The 21,242-nt window shown below is 34.4% G+C and overlaps 2 protein-coding genes across 3 annotated transcripts; both read left to right on the top strand.

Moving 5' to 3' along the window:
• LOC109709154 (CSC1-like protein At3g54510) lies at window positions 73–11,074 on the top strand. Of its 2 annotated transcripts, XM_020231229.1 has the most exons (10): window positions 73–511; window positions 1,905–2,051; window positions 2,641–2,704; window positions 3,206–3,418; window positions 4,263–4,454; window positions 4,770–5,068; window positions 6,054–6,337; window positions 7,584–7,858; window positions 10,065–10,298; window positions 10,755–11,074. In XM_020231229.1, the coding sequence occupies exons 1-10, from the start codon at window positions 240–242 to the stop codon at window positions 10,902–10,904; spliced, it is 2,130 nt and encodes a 709-aa protein (XP_020086818.1). In that variant the 5' UTR covers window positions 73–239; the 3' UTR covers window positions 10,905–11,074. The 2 variants fall into 2 exon arrangements, with proteins under 2 accessions (XP_020086818.1, XP_020086817.1); XM_020231228.1 differs by lacking the exon at window positions 7,584–7,858 and having other exon boundaries at window positions 84–511; window positions 6,054–6,333.
• LOC109708570 (UPF0481 protein At3g47200-like) lies at window positions 19,220–20,801 on the top strand. Its single transcript, XM_020230369.1, has one exon. It carries the CDS (start codon window positions 19,237–19,239, stop codon window positions 20,458–20,460), a length of 1,224 nt encoding a protein of 407 aa, XP_020085958.1. The 5' UTR covers window positions 19,220–19,236; the 3' UTR covers window positions 20,461–20,801.

Raw genomic sequence — 21,242 nt, forward strand, 5'->3', positions numbered from 1 at the left:
CGCCTTTCGCATATCGGGCTGGGTACCGGTCTGTCCCAGCCCATTTAACACCCAACAGGCCGCGTCAAAGAGACGGACATTTATTTACACGCGTCTCCTTCTGTATCCCCCGCTCGGTCGACTCACACGTCGCGTTACCACGTAGCGTCCCACATCATCGTCCCCGCTAATTAAAAACCCTCTTCTCCCTCCTTTTGTTTTCCCCAGCTCTCACGAACTCGTTCACTTTTTTTGAGTTTATGATGATGAATGCGGAGAGCCTGGTGGCGTCGGCGGGGATCAACCTGGGGCTGGCGGTGGTGGTGCTGACGCTCTTCTCCGTGCTGAAGAGGCAGCCGGGCAACGCCCCCGTCTACTTCGCCCGACGCATCGCCGCCGGCGAGCCCCTCCCCCTCGACCGCCTCCGCCCCTCTTTCGCCTGGATCCTCGCCGCCTTCCGCCTCTCCGACGACGACGTCCTCCGCCACCGCGGCCTCGACGCCCTCGTCCTCCTCCGCCTCTTCAAGTTTGGGTATGAATTCCCATTGAAATACATGAAACCATCTTCGTTGTTCTTCAAAAACTTAAGCTATGTTGACTAAAGTACAGTAAACTCCTTTATAAATACTCGGCTTTTCACTCTTTCTTTCTTATTTCTAAAAATTTACATTTATTCCTTCAAAATTTCAAATTAATGCATTGATTACATCACTATTCCATCCATTTTTCTTAATTTATATAAAAAATACTCTTAAAATAACAAAAATATATTTAAAAATTATATTTTATATAATAAATAGCGATAATTTGATCATTTTCTTCTCTCTGTTAATACCGTAACCGTAACCTTGTGAATTTTTGGAAGTCGGGGAAAAAATGAAAAAATGGATATTTACAGGGATTTTAAGTATTTTATCCTATTATATTATATTTTAGATTGATGAAAAGTAAATAGTGGAATGATTTCTCGTCTTTTACCGAACAACAAAACCAAATGGAATTTAACTAAACTCCCATTATGTTTGTTTCTAAATAATTCAACTGTAGTCTTGCTGAGCTAAACTCCGGTCGCTGTCGAGACATTCAAGAACAGCGTTCGATCTCTCCTTCGTGGCAGCGTGCTGGGAACTATGGAAAGAGAGGAACTTGAGAATCTTTTCCACCAAACGCTCTACAGTCGGAGACTTGGGAAAAATTATTTCTAATTTAGTTAAGCTTTGGATATCTGTTTGGTTGAGCTAATGAGCTCGTTGGGTTACTTCACCTGTTGTATTTCTTGCTTCACCTCTTTTCTCTCTTTCCTTGTGCACTTGTGTTTTGTTGCGCAAGTTTCTTGTCCCCTTTCCCCTGTATCCTCTTTCAAATAGGGTAAACTCCTGTTTAATCAAAAAAGAAAAAAAAAACTGTAGTCTTCTCTTCTGAAATTCCATCGGATGTGAAAAAGTAAATTCAGAGGAGAAGAATTCAGTCGAACTACTTAGAAATGAATTCTTTCCTTAGTGATATAATGAGGGAGATAATTCACTTTAAGAAAGGGTTTTCTGATAAATTTTACCATAAATTATGAACATTGGACTGAGACAAATCCCACCAAAATCACTCAGAATCAATTGAAATCTCATTATCTAATAGTTACTCAAAATGGATTCGGGGAAACTTGTAGGATTCGAGGCGACGCGGCAGTGTTTTAAATAGTGAAAATCTGTAAGATTATGAGTATTAAAATATGGTAATAATCCTCTAAGCTATGCATTTTTTTTTCTTTTGCCAAGCATCACTAGTGTTGCTAATTTACTGTCTCAAGAATCACTTAACTTATGTTTAGTGAAAATAAGAACTGTTTCATCTTTCAGTTTGAAGCACCATTTTCAACTGATTTCTCTCTTTCTCAATGTTCTGATTAGTTCTGTTTTACTACCTTCTAGGATCAAATTTTTTACAGTTTGCTCTATTGTTGGAGTTTTAGTTCTTGTACCAGTCAACTACACTTGTCGACAAGGTCTGACTCGTACAAAAGTCTCGTATTCCACGGACTCCTTCACAATATCTAATGTTGGAAGGGGCTCGAACAGGTGAGATATAATTTTTTTGATAATATAGCAGAATGTATATGTGAAATTTAATATATTCTGAAGTTACAACATCCGAAGATTTTTGATATCATACTGTAAGTTGCTGTTTCTTATTTTAAAATGCATTACGAGAAAAAAAATGTCACGGTTTTATTAGCGAACTCATTTAATTAGTCTTCTTTTTACTATACACATTATGCAGCAGTTCTACAATTGAATTGCCATGGACAACGTATTGATTCATCCCACTAGGCCCAGTTTTGATAAATAACCGGCTGTAGCATCTTAGACACAACAAAAATGCTGGAAATGCTTATTTTATGACATGCTTTTTGCTTGTTCATTATCAACTTTCATGTAAAATACTTGAGCTTGTCTAGAGTTAGTAGGTGGTCGAGACTAATATGAGACTCAGACAAATAAAATTAATGTTAGAGAAACTAAAGGATTCCTATATAGTCTTAGAGAAACTAATTAGAGAAACTAAAAGATTCCCTTGATTGATACAATTACTTCTTATACTTTTGTTGGCTTTAAATAATCTCAAGAACACTTTCTTGCAGCTAAATTGCGATATTTTGCTTTTCAGGCTTTGGGTTCATTTCACATGCCTGTGCTTTATATTATTTTACGTATCTTATTTGCTTCATAAGGTATGTGGCAAAATAATTCTTGGTACTTCTAATAATTTCTTGATTGGAAATAATTGATAGTTTCCATGAGTATATTCTCCTGATCCTATTGGTTTTATTTGACAAGGTGCCATGTTCTAGTTCTTCTTGATTTTGTGTTCAGAAAAAATTAGGACCTGAACAATCAGCATCGGTTTTGTGCTCCTTGGTGGTTATTTTGAATCAGTATTGTTAAATTATATGAAACAACCATTTGGTCTCCAAAAACTTTAAGCTTTTAGAGACAAATGGTTGTTTCATATAATTTAACATGTAATATTTAGTTAGTTTGTCATTCTGATAACTGAAGTTCTAATTTTTACCTTTGTGTCTCATCACCATCTACTGCTGGTGTCTCGAGGATGAGATTTTGATAGAAATCTCCTGTGGCTCCTTTACTTCTAAACAATTCAAAATCATGTTAAAAAAATTAATGATTCTATACCATTTGATATGCTTTATCATTCTTCTTATGTGAAACAGGAATACAAACAGATATTAGATCTGAGGATTCGCCATATTAGTTATCACAGGCACCGTCCTGACCAATTCACTGTACTGGTTCGTGGTATTCCTTTGTGCACAGAACATGAGGCCCGTGGTTGTAATGTCGATCACTTTTTCTCGAAGCACTATCCTTTAACTTACCAATCATATCAGATTATACACAGCGAAAAAAACGTTGAAGAATTATTGGTAAGCTACTATTAGCTACCGAACATGCTACAGAACAATCGTAATATTAACACCATTATGAGGCTTTCAATGTATCATTAATTTGATTAGCAATTTCTTCCCGCATTCTTCAGAGTGATAAACTTATGATGAATTTTGTCTTTTTGAGGTTTGCCTGTCACCTTTTTCTTCCGCCTTATGTGCTGTGATTATCTAAGGTTTTTCGCAATCAAGGCAGAAGATATCAAAGGACGCTGCATAAGGAACTTGCAGTTCAAGAGATATATAAATGATAGCAAAGATCTTATTGATCTATTTGATTTAAAACCATTTTAATCTAATATCAACCATAAACGTTAGCAGCATCTTGTATGAAAGTATTATAGCAGTTCATATTTTGATAAACTAGATGCATAAGGAAAATGTCTCTAGAACATCATATTTGAATTTAATGATCTAGATCATAATAATTACTGATCTGCAACTTAGACAGTCTGCAGCTGAGCTTTTATTGAGTAGAAAAGTGTTAAATCTTCGGAGTTTTGGAAATTTATAGCGGAAGCCCAAAAAACATTTGATGGAAGAATAATTATCCTATAAAATTTTGTAGTACATTTTTTGTTTAATGTTAGTTTCTTTTCTCTGTCATTCTATTTTTTCGCTTTTCAAACTGCTTTCCAGTGGGGCTTATTTCCAATATTTGGAAGCAAATTAAATTTTTTATTTTGCCCTGATAGATAACTTGTACAGTTATCATTTCTAGCTGTTACTAAGTAGTCAATTAAGCTAAATATAGCTTGTAATGATAACTATTGAAGGTCTTTGATCAGTTGCGGTACCGTAATTATCAGGGTGGCCTGTGCAGAGTGTGGCATCTTCGATGGAAAGAAAAGTGAAGAAATTGCAAAAACAAGCAGTACGGAAATGCAATTTTTGGCATTGGATCTCTAGTAAATTTCAACCAAATGCCGCAGATGTTGCAGTGCATGAAGAAACCCTGAAGGGGGTATACCGAAGAATACGTCTGCTTCAGTGTGAAAATGTACTGAAACAAAAGGTAATGCTTGATAATTCCATGAAAGCATCGTGCTCTAGACAGTTAACTATTTGACTAGATGATGCCTCTGTTGGGAGGACAATTTCTTTCCTAGAGTAACCTGAAATATCAGATTTTTAAATAGGAAGTTTTGTTCTCTGTTCATCAAATCCTTTTAGTCCAATATGCTGTTCCAGAAAAACATCTTTCTTCGGAAAGTTACCTATATGATACCTCTGTGGGAAGGAGAATTTCTTCCCCGGAGTACCGAAATATTGGCACTGTAAATGTTAACATTTATTTTTCTATTCATTAAATCCTTTAAATGACTTCCAGGAGTTACCAGTTGCTTTTGTCTCATTTAAATCTCGGATCGGTGCTGCTCTTGCTGCTGAGACACAACAGCATGTAAATCCACTATTATGGATCACAGAGTTAGCTCCGGAACCAAAAGACGTGCTATGGAACAATCTGGTCATCCCTTATCGTCGCTTGGCTATTCACAGGATCGCTGTGTTTATCGCGGCATTTCTTCTCACAGTTTTCTTTGCTTTCCCTGTCACGGCTGTTCAAGGAATTGTACAGTTTGAGAAATTAAAGAAGTGGTTCCCACCAGTGAAAGCAGTACAATTGATGTAAGCAATCGAACTAGTTCCTTCAGTCATTACTTTTATCTTTTTATCTTTTAAATATCTTTATGTTAATTAAAAGAAATCAATGCAGATTTCCCATCATCTATAAGGTACATGATGGACAGAAAGCAACTTATACAATAATAACATAAATTTTAACCGGTTGCTTATTTCTATTGTTTCTTATGGTAGATCCAACTTATAAATGTATAAAGAAAAATACGACAAAATTTGAAGTGATTACATAGATTTTCAGTTTTTAATCAAGTCATGCCTATTGTCGCATGAGCCATTTGTCACATTTTAGTGTATTCTAGAAGAGTACCTTGATAAGCATGGATCTGGAAAGAAGGACATTGAGTGACATGTGACAATTTTACCATTTCCTCGGGATTTTCTAGTGTTTAACTTCATGATGTGGAGAACTAAGATTTTTCTCTCTTTTTTTTTGCCAAAGAAAGCGGGAAAGTTAAGTCATCCAAACTGCATCTTCTCTTTGGCTCAATACAATGCTTAAGGTCAATAGATGCAGAGGGACAAGCATGATCTGAATTTTTAATTATGCTGTGGTAATCTCCAGTTGAGCTTGAATTGATCTGGAGAAGATCATGCTTTGGTCTAGAGGATACTATGCAATCTAGGGGTATCCGTTTGCCCCGAGAAGAAGTTGGAGGGAAAACTCCCTGAAGATATGTTATCCTCGAAACAAACTACACGGCCCACATGGCCATCAAAGCCTTCACACAAACTAACAAAAACTTAGAGAAATAAAATAACAGACGACTTAACCAAAATGAAGGCACAAGACAAACCTGACAGTGAAAAGGAAGTAAACTTTGATGAAAGCAGGGGAGTAATTAGTAGTAATTATTGGGAGCGACAAAGCTATCTTCCTTTGTTTCAAAATGGTTGTATTGATGCCAGTTAAATAGATGATGATATGTCAGCTTACATCTGTTGCTGTTTTTTCTATCTTGATTTTCTGCAGACCTGGGCTTAGTTCAGTCCTGGCCGGATACTTGCCAAGCGCGATTCTCAATGGTTTTATTTATCTAATTCCTTTTGCGATGCTTGCAATGGCCTCACTAGAAGGCTGCGTCTCCAGGAGCAGAAAGGAGATGAAGGCTTGTAGCATGGTTTTTTATTTCTTGATAGGGAATGTATTCTTCTTGAGCTTATTATCAGGTTCGCTGCTTGATCAACTTGGAGAGTCCTTTGCTCATCCAAAAGATTTTCCTAGTCATCTTGCAAGTGCTGTTTCTGCTCAAGTAAGCTCTTTTCTTTTATATTTTCATTATAAAAATATTCATGCTTAGCTTAGCTGTCAGTATCTATCTTGTGCAGAAATAACCAGTCTGACTTAATGTTCTTTTCGAAAGTCCATATACGTAGTTATGAGAAGTATGACGAGCACTCTATTTAGAGTTTATTTTGCTGCCATATAAATTGGAGTGTAATGGAGGGTACATTGGGAGTATAAACTTCTTATCTATTGGATTTAGTTATTACTTTTATATGAATTTTATCAAATCTACTAAAAACAAATATGAATTTTAAGAAATTAATATCATCATTAGTATTTCAGATAAATGTCTTGGTCAAACTTGATTAAAGCAAAGAAGGAAGCAAATCAGCCAGCAAGAAGTATATGGCAAAGAACATAGAAACGGGCAAAGGTGTTTTCTTGAGAACATTGACACTGCAAAACCTAAAAAGGGCATTGGAAAGGAGAGCTAGTCATGTTTGATGAAGAAATCTGTGGAATCACGAAATGTTTTAGTTGGGGGATAATAGAGAAAGACAGTAACAAACTTATTTGACTTGGATATCTTGATATTGGAGTTACACCAATGGAGTTTATACATGCTGGATTAGAGAACTAGGGCAGTAATAACCGTCTATACCACATAAAAACCGTAGCTGTTATATCACATAAAAACCATAGCTGTTGGGTCAAAATCTCATACACAAAATAGATGTGGAAAACAGTTATTCAAGAGAGTGCATGATGTAGGCAAAATATCCTGGAATAAAGGAAAATCCATCATATTGGTTAATACTATTGTGAATACAAAAAAAGAAAAAATTCTAATTTATCATGGTCCTCTACTTGTATTTCACGTGACCTTGGTTAATGCAGTCAAAATCTCGTACATACAACAAATTTGGAAGAATTCTTTACAAAAGAGTGAATGATGTAGCCAAAAAAAATCCTGGAATGAAAGAAAATCCATCATATTGGTTGAAACTATTGGGAAAACAAAAGAAAAAAAACCTGGTTAATCATGATCCTCTGTCACATGCATTACACATGAAACTAGTTAACACATATCATACTTTATTAGGAGTCGGGAATAATTTGGATAACATATTTATTGTCTGTGAAGTTGTACTTCTAATTATGTCAGGAGAAAACAATGCAAATGTTACAATTTTTTGGTTTTGGAAGAATCTGATTATTGTCTTCCCAGTGTGCACTATGAACAATCTGATATTTGCGCATGCTTCTTGCTGTCAGATTTCTTCGTTACGTACATTTTAACCGACGGTATGTCAGGATTTTCCTTAGAAATTCTGCAGCTTGGTTTACTCAGTTGGCATTTTATAAAGGCCCATTCTTTTGGACAAGAAACAAAGAAACTTCCTTATCTTTATGGTTTTCCATATTATAGAGTTGTACCGATAGTTTCACTCGCAATATTGATCGGGATGGTCTATTCTGTCATCGCACCATTGTTGCTTCCATTTCTTATAATATACTTTTTACTTGGATATGCGGTGTACGTCAATCAGGTTAGTTTTTTCTTTTAATCATCTTAGTTTATCGTTTTTTAAAAAAATTAGCTGACATATATATTGCATGTGCAACAAATCTATTTGGTGGATAATGACAAGTCTTTATGTATTGTCTATGATTAAGTTCCATTCCTTGCTTGACTGAAGGTAATACATGCATACGCAACATTTAGGGCTTGTTTGGTTCATCCATTTTGGGTATGGAATGGGAATCGGTTTGATCAAATCCGGTTAATTTTGTTTGGTTCGCATGAATCGGTTTGGGATTCCTATTCCGAACTGGAATGGGAATGACCCATTAGCTTTCAACTTGATTCCGGTCTTCTAGGCCGGATTGAGATTTCATTCCGGAAGCCCACTAAGTTCTCGAAGCCCATGTGACCATCTCACCCTCCTTCTCTTCACCCCTTTCTCATCAAAAAAAAAAAAAAACCTATCCTCTCTCAAAACCCTATCCCTAACCCACATCAATAAAAGTTTTTAAAAATAAATTTGATATTTTTTTTGAAAAATTTATTAGAGAACAGTATTATATTTTTCATAAATTTTAAATAATATAAATTTATATTTGAGAGTAAAATTAGTATTACAGTATCCTATAATTTTTTTAGTTTATACGAATTAAACAATGAAATGTGAATAACTCATTCCAATTCCCAATCCACAAATAAACCAAACGTCTTGGGGGAGTGGGCCATTCCAATTACCATTCCAATTCATTCTCATTCCATTATCCATTCCAATTCCACCCTTGAACCAAACAAGCCCTTAGGCTGCGTTTGGTTCGGGTATAAGTAAGAATTGCTAGTTCCAGGGATAGGTACAAGTTCAGGTATAAGCAGGAACTAGACCAATTTTCCGTTTGGATGAAAATTGGGTTGTTCCTAGGAATAAGATAAATAGTGTTTGGATGGTTAGATTGGAACAAGAGGAATAAAAGTTATAATTTAAAATTAAATTTGTATTATGTAATTAATTAACATCAAAATATTACTTAAAAATAAATAATAATTTAATTATTAATATTTAATTATAAATAATAAATTAATAATATTGAATACCTAATTAATTATAATAATAATTGATAATTATTAATAAAAAATAATAATTATTAATTATTATTATTAATTAATTATTAATAATAAATTAATAATAATATCGATTATCTAATTTTTATTAATAATAACATTGATTATCTAATTATTATAATTATTATTAATATTTATTAATAATAAATTAGGAATAATAAATTAATATAATTATTATCTAGTTATTAATAATTAATTATAAATAATAAATTAATAATAATATCGATTATCTAAATTATTAAGGATAATAATTATTAATAAATAATAATAATTATTATTAATTATCATTAATTAATTATAAATAATAAATTAATAATAATAGCGATTGTCTAATTAATAATTATTAATAATTAATTATAAATAATAAATTAATAATACAATCGATTATCTAATTATTAAGGATAGTAATTATTAATAAATAATAATAAATATTATTAATTATTAATTATCAATAATAAATTAATTATAATAATTATCTAATTATTATTAATTAATTACAAATAATAAATTAATTAATTACTTAATTATTAAAGTAATAAATAATAATTTAAATATATTATTTAGATTAATTAATAATTTACTATCATTAAAATTAAATTTAGATTTTAATTAATCTTGTTCTCATCAAGGAACAAGCTTGTTCCAGTAAAAAGGTGGAACAGCAGTTCCAGCCTTATACCGGCTTGTTCTTGAAATCCTGGAACTACTATTCCCGGGCAACAAATATTGCGTTTGGGAACAAAGGAGGGAACAAGGGCTTATTCCCCCCTTTGTTCCCCAACCAAACACTACCTTAATGTTATCATGGGCATATAAGAATTACTTTTGCAAGAAGTCCCTTAAAATTGCATTATTATGCAAGATTTTTGTAAGCCGGTATATCAATTAGATTGAATTGAATAAAATTACACAGATTTTGGAATTAATGATTGCAAAGATGACAGTTGGTTTTCTTTTTCTCTCCTACGCATTTGTTCTTTTTTCTGAGACTATTACTCATTGTAGTATAGAAGGTAATTTCTTCATGTACTTGTGTTTGAAGTCTAACTTGCTTTCTCAGTTTTTGTGGGTAACATTAGCTGCTGAATTAATTCTTAATATATCTGCTATTGCAGATGCAATATGTATATGAAATTGGTTATGATACATGTGGGCAGTATTGGCCGTACATTCATCATTATATCTTCATTAGTGTTGTTCTCATGCAAATCACAATGGTTGGTCTCTTCGGATTAAAGTCAAAACCGGGAGCTTCAATTTGTACACTACCACTACTTGTTTTGAATATCTTGTTTAATGAGTATTGCAAGATCCGGTTTCTTCCAACCTTCCGTCATTGCACAATCCAGGTATCAGATTTTGTTTCGCAAAGTTAAATGCAAGGATTGGCAATAATCATATTAATGTGTCCTTCATTCTCATAACTTCCTATGGAAATTTTTAGCTATAATTTATACTTCATTTTTATTATTGAACATAAAAACAAACGATAACATAATTTAAAATCTCGTGTGAAATTATACATAATTGAAAGTCTCATGTGAAATTATTCTCCTCCTTTTGTTTCTATCTTCTTTATCCTGATAACGAAACAGCATCAAGCAGTGCACTGCCTCTGTATCCACCTTACTAACCTCCTTAACTCTTGTGATTAGTTTCAATTTGCAATCGTGCGCATGAAATCTGCCGATGTCTTTTAAGTGTACTATACTCACTTCTTATTCGTGAACACGAGGAACCTGCCGTCTACCAGATAATATCTTTTTCTACAGATACAAATGTGTTTGACATTATTTATTTATTAGATTGCGAAGGAGAACGATGATCGGGATGAAAAGGAGCACATTGAAGGCATTCAAGAGTCCACATTAAACTCTTACCAGCCCCCATGGATGCGCCCAGTTGGTTTCGATCAAGAATCTAATAGTCTCATACAGCCTCTGGTTTCTTCTTAACCCTATTAGTTTTGTGTGTCTGCAATCCTCCTTCCTAATGTTGAATCTTCTGCTGTGACTACTGTGTCTCATTTATGTGATATCGTAATGTACCTGTTTAACTTGTTAGTTGTTCACATGCATAACTATATGAATGGAAATCTATTCTCTGCACCATGTGCATTCGTATATTTTGTGCACTTGTACCCAATCGGCCTTCCATTATACATTTGTATACTTGTAATTGAATCGCTGCGCTTTTGGACTGAGGAGACTAATGGGTGGATGAGATTTGGATTATGCGATGGAACAGATAACAAAAGCTAGTAAAGCACACGATGTACGGATGCTCTGGTTGTAGACAATAATTCTCTTAATTGCGCGATGCACCAATCAGCAAAAAAAATTAAAAGGAAATTAAGAAGAGATGTTTGTTTCTTTTCCTTTTAACCACCAACTTTGTTGGGCCTTTTTTTGTCATCATTTTGCTGTTAGCTGTGTCTCTTGCTTTGGTGTGGCTAATTAATGGGGACCAAAGAGCTCATTAAATCTCACTCTCATCCATGCTTTAGTAAAGGGGGAAAACAAAAGAAAAGAAGAAAAAAGAAAGAAGAGAGTTCTCAAACAGCTAATTAGTCACATGAAATCCTCCTTTTATCTAAGCTCCTTGCAAGTAGGAAAAATTCCATGGAACCGATATGGAGTTTGGGATTTATATTTGAAAGCTAATACATTCAACTTTGAAATATTTTTTTATTTGTTGTCTAATTTTTTGTAACTTGTTATCTTTACATACTGAAATTTTGTTCCTTGTATTTAGTGCATTAGTAGATCAATTGTGTTGTGCATTTATCATCTGCATCTCGTACGTTTAGTCTGAATACCAAATTTTGAAGTAGGAGAAACTGTTGGCAGTTGGGTCGTAGAGATTGAAGTTGTGCCGAATGGATGTGTAACTGCACTAGCATGCAATTATCTTTAGAAGTCATTAAATGGCTGAAATCTAACAAAACAAAAAATTTATAGGCAAAAAGCGGATTCGTTCTACATGTTTTCACCTTGTGTGATTGTTTAGATGTGAAAAGAAGTTATCCGATAACAATTTGTACACTAAAATTTTCCTCTTTGTATTTAGGAGTTGTCCTTACAAGGTCTTGACAATTATAATTCAATAGGATAATGCATTCTAAGATGATTCATCTTTTTTATAAAGAAATGACTTAAAAAGGTCATATGTAGATTCGTGTCTTATTTCTTAATTATCGTATCTTCTTTCTTAAATGAAAAAGAAAAGTGCTGAACTAGTTCATATATCTAAACAGGGTTTATATGTGTTTAAATTATTAGTATTCTATCTTTTATCCTTCTTCTCATGTCTAAGACTAGTTAATCAATAGGAGAGAGGTTATTATTGATTGATTCATTAAACTTGATTACTGTTCATATAATTAATGCGATAAGATTTATAAAATCTGCTCACAGTTTTTTTTTATTATTGGAAATAGCTTGCAGTAATTTTTAACTTTGCTAAGATCTATCTTTTCTTTGTGCTTGGCATCATGGCACCGTAGTGCTCGTCATTAGTATGCTGCTGTCGATCCTTTTATTTGACGCATCATTGGGGACCAAAGAGCACATCAGTCCTGCTCACTCACCCCCAATCTAAAGCCGCAAACTTTAGGCTTTAGGTTAGTCTTCTCTTTATTAACTTATTACGTGTCGGTCTGTATAATGTAATAGAATTTGATTGGTTTGTGATGCAGTGCAAAGATATCATATGTTAGAGTAGTGTCATAGGTCTCTAAGAATGTTTTCTTTATAAAATCATTATATATTTGACATACATAATGTGATGATATTTGATTAGTTTATGATATAGTGAGAATATATCATGTGTTTTCCAATACATTGGGTTTTTATAAAAAAATAATATTGTAGAAATAGCTCAATATTTCAACATGCTTTGGATTTCCACAATGTTGGCAATGTGTTAATAAATTTATATAGCATCTTAGGCATCATGCATCTTATTACGGCCATGCTGGAATCAAAATGATTAGTTAAGTGGACTTGGGAGATGATATGTTATTTGTGTTGTTTAATGAGAAGTATTGTTGGTTGAATTGGGGTGAACAACCGTACATTGACTTTTCTCTGTCTCTAAGATTGGAATAAGTTTTATCACTGCTTGCGCAGAATAAGGGCAATAGAATGTTCAGAGGTGTATCTTTTTCGTGGGAGTGATGCTGGGACCTGGTGCACCACATCAGCAGTGGACAGCTCCCTGTTTCTTTATTATTTTTTTAGTTTTTAATGCTTTATTAGATAGAAAAGAATGGGAAAATTTTAAATATTTTCTCATATTGTTTGGATGAATAAAGAAAAACATTCTGTTTTTCTCTCCATGTTTGGAGAGAGGAGGAATTGACTTCTGTAAGACGTTATTTTCTCTCCATATTTTTTCCCAATTTTCTTCCTCTCTCCTCATGTTTTAAAACAAGTGAGAGAAATTTTTTTTTTCATGTCTTGTTAGAATTTGTTTTTGATGTTTTTGTTATTTTCTTTTCATTCAAATGATGTAAATTCCAGCAATACATCTAGTAAGTTTTAGTTCAAGCACTAGGATCATAACTAAAATTCCAGTATCCTTTTCGAAAGTATTATAATAGTATATCGTAATGGCCAAAGTTTTAGACTTGATTTTGTTTCATTGCAATTTTTTTTTAAGCTTGTTCAATGCAAATTATATGAATTCGTTGATGGACTTTTCTAAACATGCAAAGCTAAATGATGCAAATTAATTTTTAAAGTTAAAGTACTGTTGATTGATTTAAATTAAACAAATTAAAATGGTGTATGGTAAAATTAAAATTTTGAAAGGTTGGATACCTATTTTAAAATAGTTTTTAATTCAGATAAGTTTTGTATGTGTTTATTTAATTTTTAATTAGTTTACATACACAATTGATCCCATTACGGTTGACATGTTGCTCCTACTTATTTTAACAACCGAGTAAAATTCACTCCTTCACAAAGTTTGCTCTTCATTAGGGATGCAAACTGGGTAGATTCAGGATCAAAAGAGATCCCCACCTCCCACTATATTTTTTTGGCAGATCTAGAATTGATTTTTATTTTATCTTTTTAACATCCACTCATTGCTTTATTTCGGACAAATCGTGATAAAAGCAAGTGTTTGATGAATTTTTTATGAATCAGAGCAAATCAAAGAAAGGAAGGGTTTTCTGTCTTTCGCTCCATTTTGTTAAATAATTGGAACAGATTTAATACCGACCTTTTTTTTTCTTAATTTTATCTTTTATTTTTCGGCCCACTCAGGATAAATCAGAGTGGAAACTCTATCAACCCAAATAAGTTTGCATCTCTACTCTTCGACCCAACTGGAAAAAGAAAAATTTTCTCGATCGTTCTTATTCTAATCTTCTTCGTCTCCTCCTCCTTTATTTTCTTTTATCTTCTTCTAATCTTCAGCTGTAAGAAAAGCCAACTTTCGTACATTACTCTCCTTTTCGTGTATTGCCTCATGCAATTAATTAACACTAATCTCATTCCATCAGTCTTAGGACATGTTTGATTCATAATTGAAATAGAAATAAAAAAATTAAATTAAATTGTATTAGAATTAAAAAATAAAATGACAAATAATTAAAAATATTTGATTTATTATTAGGATGGAAATTAAAATGAATTTCTAATAGAATGAAAATTAAAATTCGATACCTATAAAATAAATAATAATTATCAAAATTAATGAATCCTATTATGAGTTTATAGTTTTTGCCTCTTTCTTGCCTGTTTTTCGGAGGCCTCAGCTGCTTCCATCTTGTATGCTTAGCTTATTTTACTTAATAAAATTTCTGTTTAATCAAAAAAAAAAATAAAAAATAAATGAACCAAGTAAGTGGGAAATTGATATATCCAAAATAATTTTTACTCAAAACAGATATATTGTAGTCACTCATTATTTGAAACTCCTTACTCTAGCAATAATAAAATTTGCCCCATATATATCGATTCCCTCTCTTAAATATATATATATATATATATAGAGAGAGAGAGAGAGAGAGAGAGAGAGAGAGAGAGAGTTGAGCTAGAATACTCTCAAAAGTATCGAGAGAGTGGTGCTTTTATATTTTTAGACATTAGATGGAAAGATGTGGGGTTGAGATGATGGTGGTAGGTGTAATAGTGTTTGATCCAAAAGCTATTAGTGATGAAGGAGTAGATCCAACGGCTAGAAACCTAAAAGCACCAAGGGATTGGTACTTCTAAAAGTATTATAGTTCAATTCTACATATATATATACATATATATACATGTATATAGATGTATATATATACATATATAGAACTAGGCTAATATACTATTAATAGCACAGGTCATTGGTGCTACCAAGTTTTTGGCCATTGGATTAAGAGATGTGCGGTTAGGATGATGTCGGCCCCCTAGGGTTGAGTGGGTGGTTGGTTAAATAGTATGATCTAACGGGTGAAAATGATCAAAAGGGTAGATCTAACGGCGGAAAATTTGGTAGCACCAAGTACTTCGTGCTATTAATAGCATAGTAGCCGGACTCTACATATATATATGTATACATATATATAGAATTGAGCTCCTATGCTTTTAAAAGTACCAAGTTATTGATACTTGTAAATTTTTTGCAATTGAATTAAGAGATGTACGGTTAGGATGATGTGGGACTCCTAGGGTTGAGTGGATGGTTGGTCGAATAGTATAATCTAACGGTTGAAAATGATCAAAGGTATAGATCTTACGGTAAAAAATTTACAAGCACCAAGTGCTTGGTGCTTTTACAACCACCATAGCCGGACTCCATATATATATATATATATATATGCTACTATGCTATCAGTAGCACGGGGCCTCACGTGCTACCATTTGTTTTCGATTATGCGGCTTCCAAATCAACGATTGGCTCCGTTAGACTTGATCTACACTATTAAAAGTATTTGCAAACTAAATTTCATAATTTTTCGATATCATTTACCTATCAAACAAATAGTCTAAAATTGAACGGCTGAAATTAAAAATCTCATAAAAAATAATGACAAAAGATTTAAATTCAAGATCAGATATACTGATCTTACTCTAAATAGTGAAAAGAATTTTCTATAAAATTTTCATCGGATTTGGATTGTTTTATACCGTTAAACTCACAAACATGCCACATCGGCCATTAAAATGGTCAATTTTGAGATCTTTTGATCACTAGTCAAATGATGTCGAAAAATTATGAAATTTATTTTTCAAATACTTTTAATAGTGTAGATCAAGTCTAACGGAGCCGATCGTCGATTTGGAAGCCGCATCATCGAAAACAACTTGGTAGCACGGGAGGCCTATCAGCACGGGCCTCCCGTCTACCAAGTTGTTTTCGATGATGCGGCTTCCAAATCGACGATCGGCTCCGTTAGACTTGATCTACACTATAAAAGTATTTGAAAAATAAATTTCATAATTTTTCGACATCATTTACCTATCAACAAAATAGTCTAAAATTGAACGGCTGAAATTAAAATCTCATAAAAAATAATGATAAAAATTTAAATTCAAGATCAGATATACTGATCTTACTCAAATAGTGAAAAGAATTTTCTATAAAATTTTCATCGGATTTGGATTGTTTACACCGTTAAACTCACAAACATGCCACATCGCCATTAAAATGGTCAATTTTGAGATCTTTTGATCACTAGTCAAATAATGTCGAAAAATTATGAAATTTATTTTCCAAATACTTTTTATAGTGTAGATCAAGTTTAACGGAGCGGATCGTCGATTTGGAAGCCGCATTATCGAAACAACTTGGTAGCAGCGGAGGTCCGTGCTACCGATAGAAACGGCTGGACTCTATATATATGTATATATATATATGTATATATGTATAATGATAGTATATATATGTATATATGTATATATATATATATATATATATATATATGTATATACATATATACATATATATATATATACATATATATATATATATATATATATATATAGAGCTACTATGCTATCGGAAGCATAAAGTAGTTGGTGCTTCCGATTTTTTAGCCCTTGAATCAAAGATTCTACGATTGGGATGATAGCGGTCCCCTTAGGGTTGAGTGGTCCAGCTAGGGTTTAGTGGTTCCCATTGGTTAATAATATTAATCCAATGGTTAGAAATGAACAGTGGGATTGATTTAAGGGTCAAAAAAATCGGAAGCACTAACCACTTTATGCTTCCGATAGCACAATAGTTCTTTTCCATATATATATATATATATATATATATATATAGAGAGAGAGAGAGAGAGAGAGAGAGAGAGAGAGTCCGGCTACTATACTATCGGTAGCACGGGGCCTCCCGTGCTACCAAGTTGTTTTCGATGATGCGGCTTCCAAATCGACGATCGGCTACATTAGACTTGATCTACATTATTAAAAGTATTTGGAAACTAAATTTCATAATTTTTCGATATCATTTACCTATCAAATAAATAGTCTAAAATTGAACGGCTGAAAATAAAAATCTCATAAAAAATGATGATTAAAGATTTAATTTCAAGATCAGATATACTGATCTTACTCTAAATAGTGAAAAGAATTTTCTGTAAAATTTTCATCGGATTTGGATTGTTTTACACCGTTACACTCACAAACACGTCACATCGGCCATTAAAATGGTCAATTTTGAGATCTTTTGATCACTAGTTAAATGATATTGAAAAATTATAAAATTTAGTTTCCAAATAATTTTATGTGTGTAGATCAAGTCTTAACGGAGCCGATCGTCGATTGGACAGCGCAATCATCGAAAAAAAACTTGGTAGACGGGAGGCCCGTGCGTACGACAGTTATAATAGCCGGATATATATAATATATGAGTATCTACATCATTCGAAAACACAATTGGTAGCAAAGGGCTCGTGCTACCGACAGTATAAGTAGCGGACTATATATATATATATATATCTATATATATATAATATATATATAGTGCTACAAGTTGTTTCGATGATGCGGCTTTCCAAATCGAGATCGGCTCGTTAGACTAGATCTACACTATTAAAAGTATTGGAAACTAAATTTCATAAATTTTTCGAATATTTATCTATCAAACAGAATAGTCTAAATATGAACGGTGAAAATAAAAAATCTCATAAAAAATGATGATAAAAGATTTAAATTCAAGATCAGATATACTGATTTACTCTAAATAGTGAAAAAAATTTTCTATAAAAATTTTTATTGGATTTGAATTGTTTTACACCAGTTAAACTCACAATACGCCACAATCGGTCATTAAAATTGGTCAATTTTGAGATCTTTGATCACTAGTCAAATGATGTCGAAAATTATGAATTTTAACATTACAAATACTTTTAATAGTGTAGATCAAGTTTAACGGGATACGATCGTCGATTTGGAAGCCACATCATCAAAAAAACTTGGTAGCACGGGAGGTCCCGTACTACCGATAGGTATAGCAGCTGGATATATATATATTATATATATTATATATAATATATATATATATATATATATATATGCAGGGGTACTGTGCTCTCAAGAGCACGGAGGCCTCGTGCTCCTGAGCGTTTTCGATGATGAAATTTTCGAATCGACGATCAGCTCCGTTAGACTTGATCTAGCGGATGTTGAAGCTTCTAGAAAATAATTTTTGCGATTTTTTGATATCATTTACCTAGTGATCGAAAGGATTCAAAATCCATAATTTTTAATGAGTTGAATCTGCGTTTTCAAGTTTAACGGCGTATGATGTATTCAATCAGATGAATTTTGATACAAAATTCTTTATACTATGTACAACAAAATCAATATTTCTGATCGGAAATTTTAGTGTTATATCACACCTTTTATAGAATTTTATTTTCAGCCACGTTTTTAAAAATTATTAATTTTGAATCCTTTCGATTGTTAGGTAAATGATATCGAAAAATCGCAAAAATTATTTTCTAGAAACTTCAAATACGCTAGATCAAGTCTAACGGAGCCGATCGTCGATTCGGAAACTCCATCATCGAAAACGGCTCAGAAGCACGGATGCTCCTGAAAGCACAGCAGCCCTGCTATATATATATAACCAATATATATATATATATATATATATATATATATATATATATATATATATATATATATATATATATATATATATATATATATCAACTCCTTCAACCCTCATTTTGTATTCACACCCAAATTGCCAGAACCACCGGCAGCAACCGCCAACCGGAGACCGTCCTGCGGAGGAAGATTGATGGCAACAGCGGAGATCCCCCTGCGTCCAGATTGTTTAATAGAGATGGCATCGCTGAGCGAGATCAACGCCTGGTGTCGGATCCCAAGGGTGCCGGATCTCCTCCGCAAGAATGAGAAGCACGCGAAGATGTTCGACCCGGCGGTCGTCCCCATCGGCCCTTACCACCGCGGCAAGTCCCATCTGTCGGAGATGGAGGGCCACAAGAAGGAGGCTGCTACCGCGTTTGCGGGAGCGAACACGAACGCATTATGCAATAAGGTCAGTGAAGTTGCCGACACATGCAGGGACTGCTACGACAGAAGCTTGCTCCTGCTGATGAGCAAAGATGAATTCACCCGCATGCTGTTCATCGACGGTTGCTTTATACTACAATTCATCGATCGGTTCGTGAGGAACGACATGAAGGATTTCCCGGTGAGCGCGCACCTGCATGGGTTCATCTTGCGGGACATGTTCTTGCTGGAGAACCAGCTCCCGTATCTTCTTCTCGAAAAGTTGATGGAGGTGAAGAGAGTGGACATCGACACGTTCCTGGATAGCGTTCCGGGCACGCCAAAACGGAAGACACAGACAGAAAACAGAGGAAAGAGCATTGAAGGGCCGCACCGGCACATCCTCGCGCGGCTGCAGGAGTTGCAGCTGGGCCCGCGGGGCGAGACGTCGCAGCTCCCGTGGAAGAGAAGCTGGCTGTCGTTTCGGTCGGCCAGGGAGCTGGTCAGGGCCGGCATCGCAATCAAGCCGGGGGAGACCAACTTCCTCCGCGAAGTCAAGTTCGAGCCTGGCCCCGTGTGGGGGAGGCTGTCGCTGCCGCCGATCGTAATCGACGACCTCACGCGACCGCGGCTGCTCAACATGATCGCGTTCGAGATGTGCAGTGGCAGTACCGACGGGGGCTACGGGGTCATGTCGTTCGTGTGGTTTTTGAACCTGCTGATCGACCACGCGGACGATGTGAAGGAGCTGCGCGAGGCCGGGGTGCTGGTGAACATGCTGGGAAGCGACGAGGAGGTGGCGGAGTTCTTCAACGAGACGGTAGCCGACCTCCTGCCTGACCAGCAACCGTACTATCCGGTGATCAACAACATCAACGACTACCGCAATAACAAGTTTAGGGTTCCTCTGTACAGGATGCTGCATAGGCGTTTCGGCAGCCCGTGGGCGGCCATCGCCTTCCTTGTGGCGTTCGTGCTTCTGGTGCTCACCGTGGTGCAGACCGTCTATACGGCGATACAGACTCACTACACAATCCACCCACCCACCAAGTAGCAAGGTCGATTGATCGAGTCCGGGGCTTCTCTTCTCTTCTCTTCTCGTGGTCTTCTTCTCGAGGTCAATGTCAGTGTTTCTTATTATATATATATATGTATATTTGCGTCATTTTAATTGTCCTTCTTGGGTAGATGATTTGCTCATTGCGTGGAAATTCCGTTGTCGTCTCATATACTTTTAGAGTGGATTCGGATTTGACTTTTTGGGTGTGGGATCGAGTTGTTTGCGGTGTGCAATTGAGTGATTTGCGTTGGAATTTAGCTTGCGGTGTACCATCGGAGTGATTTGTGTTTGGTGTAAGTTAATTTGGAGTGGCCTGGCTTGTAAACCGGGCGCACTTCGGTGTAATTCTAAGTTTGGCTTGCTGTAACGCAGTAAGCTCTTTTTTTTCTTTTTCTCTAAAAATGGAAAAAAAAAAAGAAGAAGAAGAGTAAACTGCTTCAAAATATATGTTTTCCATTAATGAGTCCCGCCTATTACCAAAATTGTAATTGTGAAGATTGCTTGGTAGCTTTCCCACCGGGCTATTATAATTGTAATTAAAGTGTTGTGGCCTCTAGTTAAATTTTAAATAAAATACAATAAAATAAACTTTAGCAACGTATTACTCTTTAAATTTAATAATTAAACGTAATAAAAATTGACAAGAATTATTAAAACAATTCTAAAATAAATGAGATAAGTAATTATCTCCATACTATATGTGATTAAGACTTTAATCTTTAACTAGCTAGGTTGAACTCACCTTTATTAATGAGTATCGTAGGTAGTGGTGACGA

The sequence above is a fragment of the Ananas comosus genome, linkage group 4 (genome assembly GCF_001540865.1).
Source record: "Ananas comosus cultivar F153 linkage group 4, ASM154086v1, whole genome shotgun sequence".
In the NCBI taxonomy this organism is placed as follows: domain Eukaryota; kingdom Viridiplantae; phylum Streptophyta; class Magnoliopsida; order Poales; family Bromeliaceae; genus Ananas; species Ananas comosus.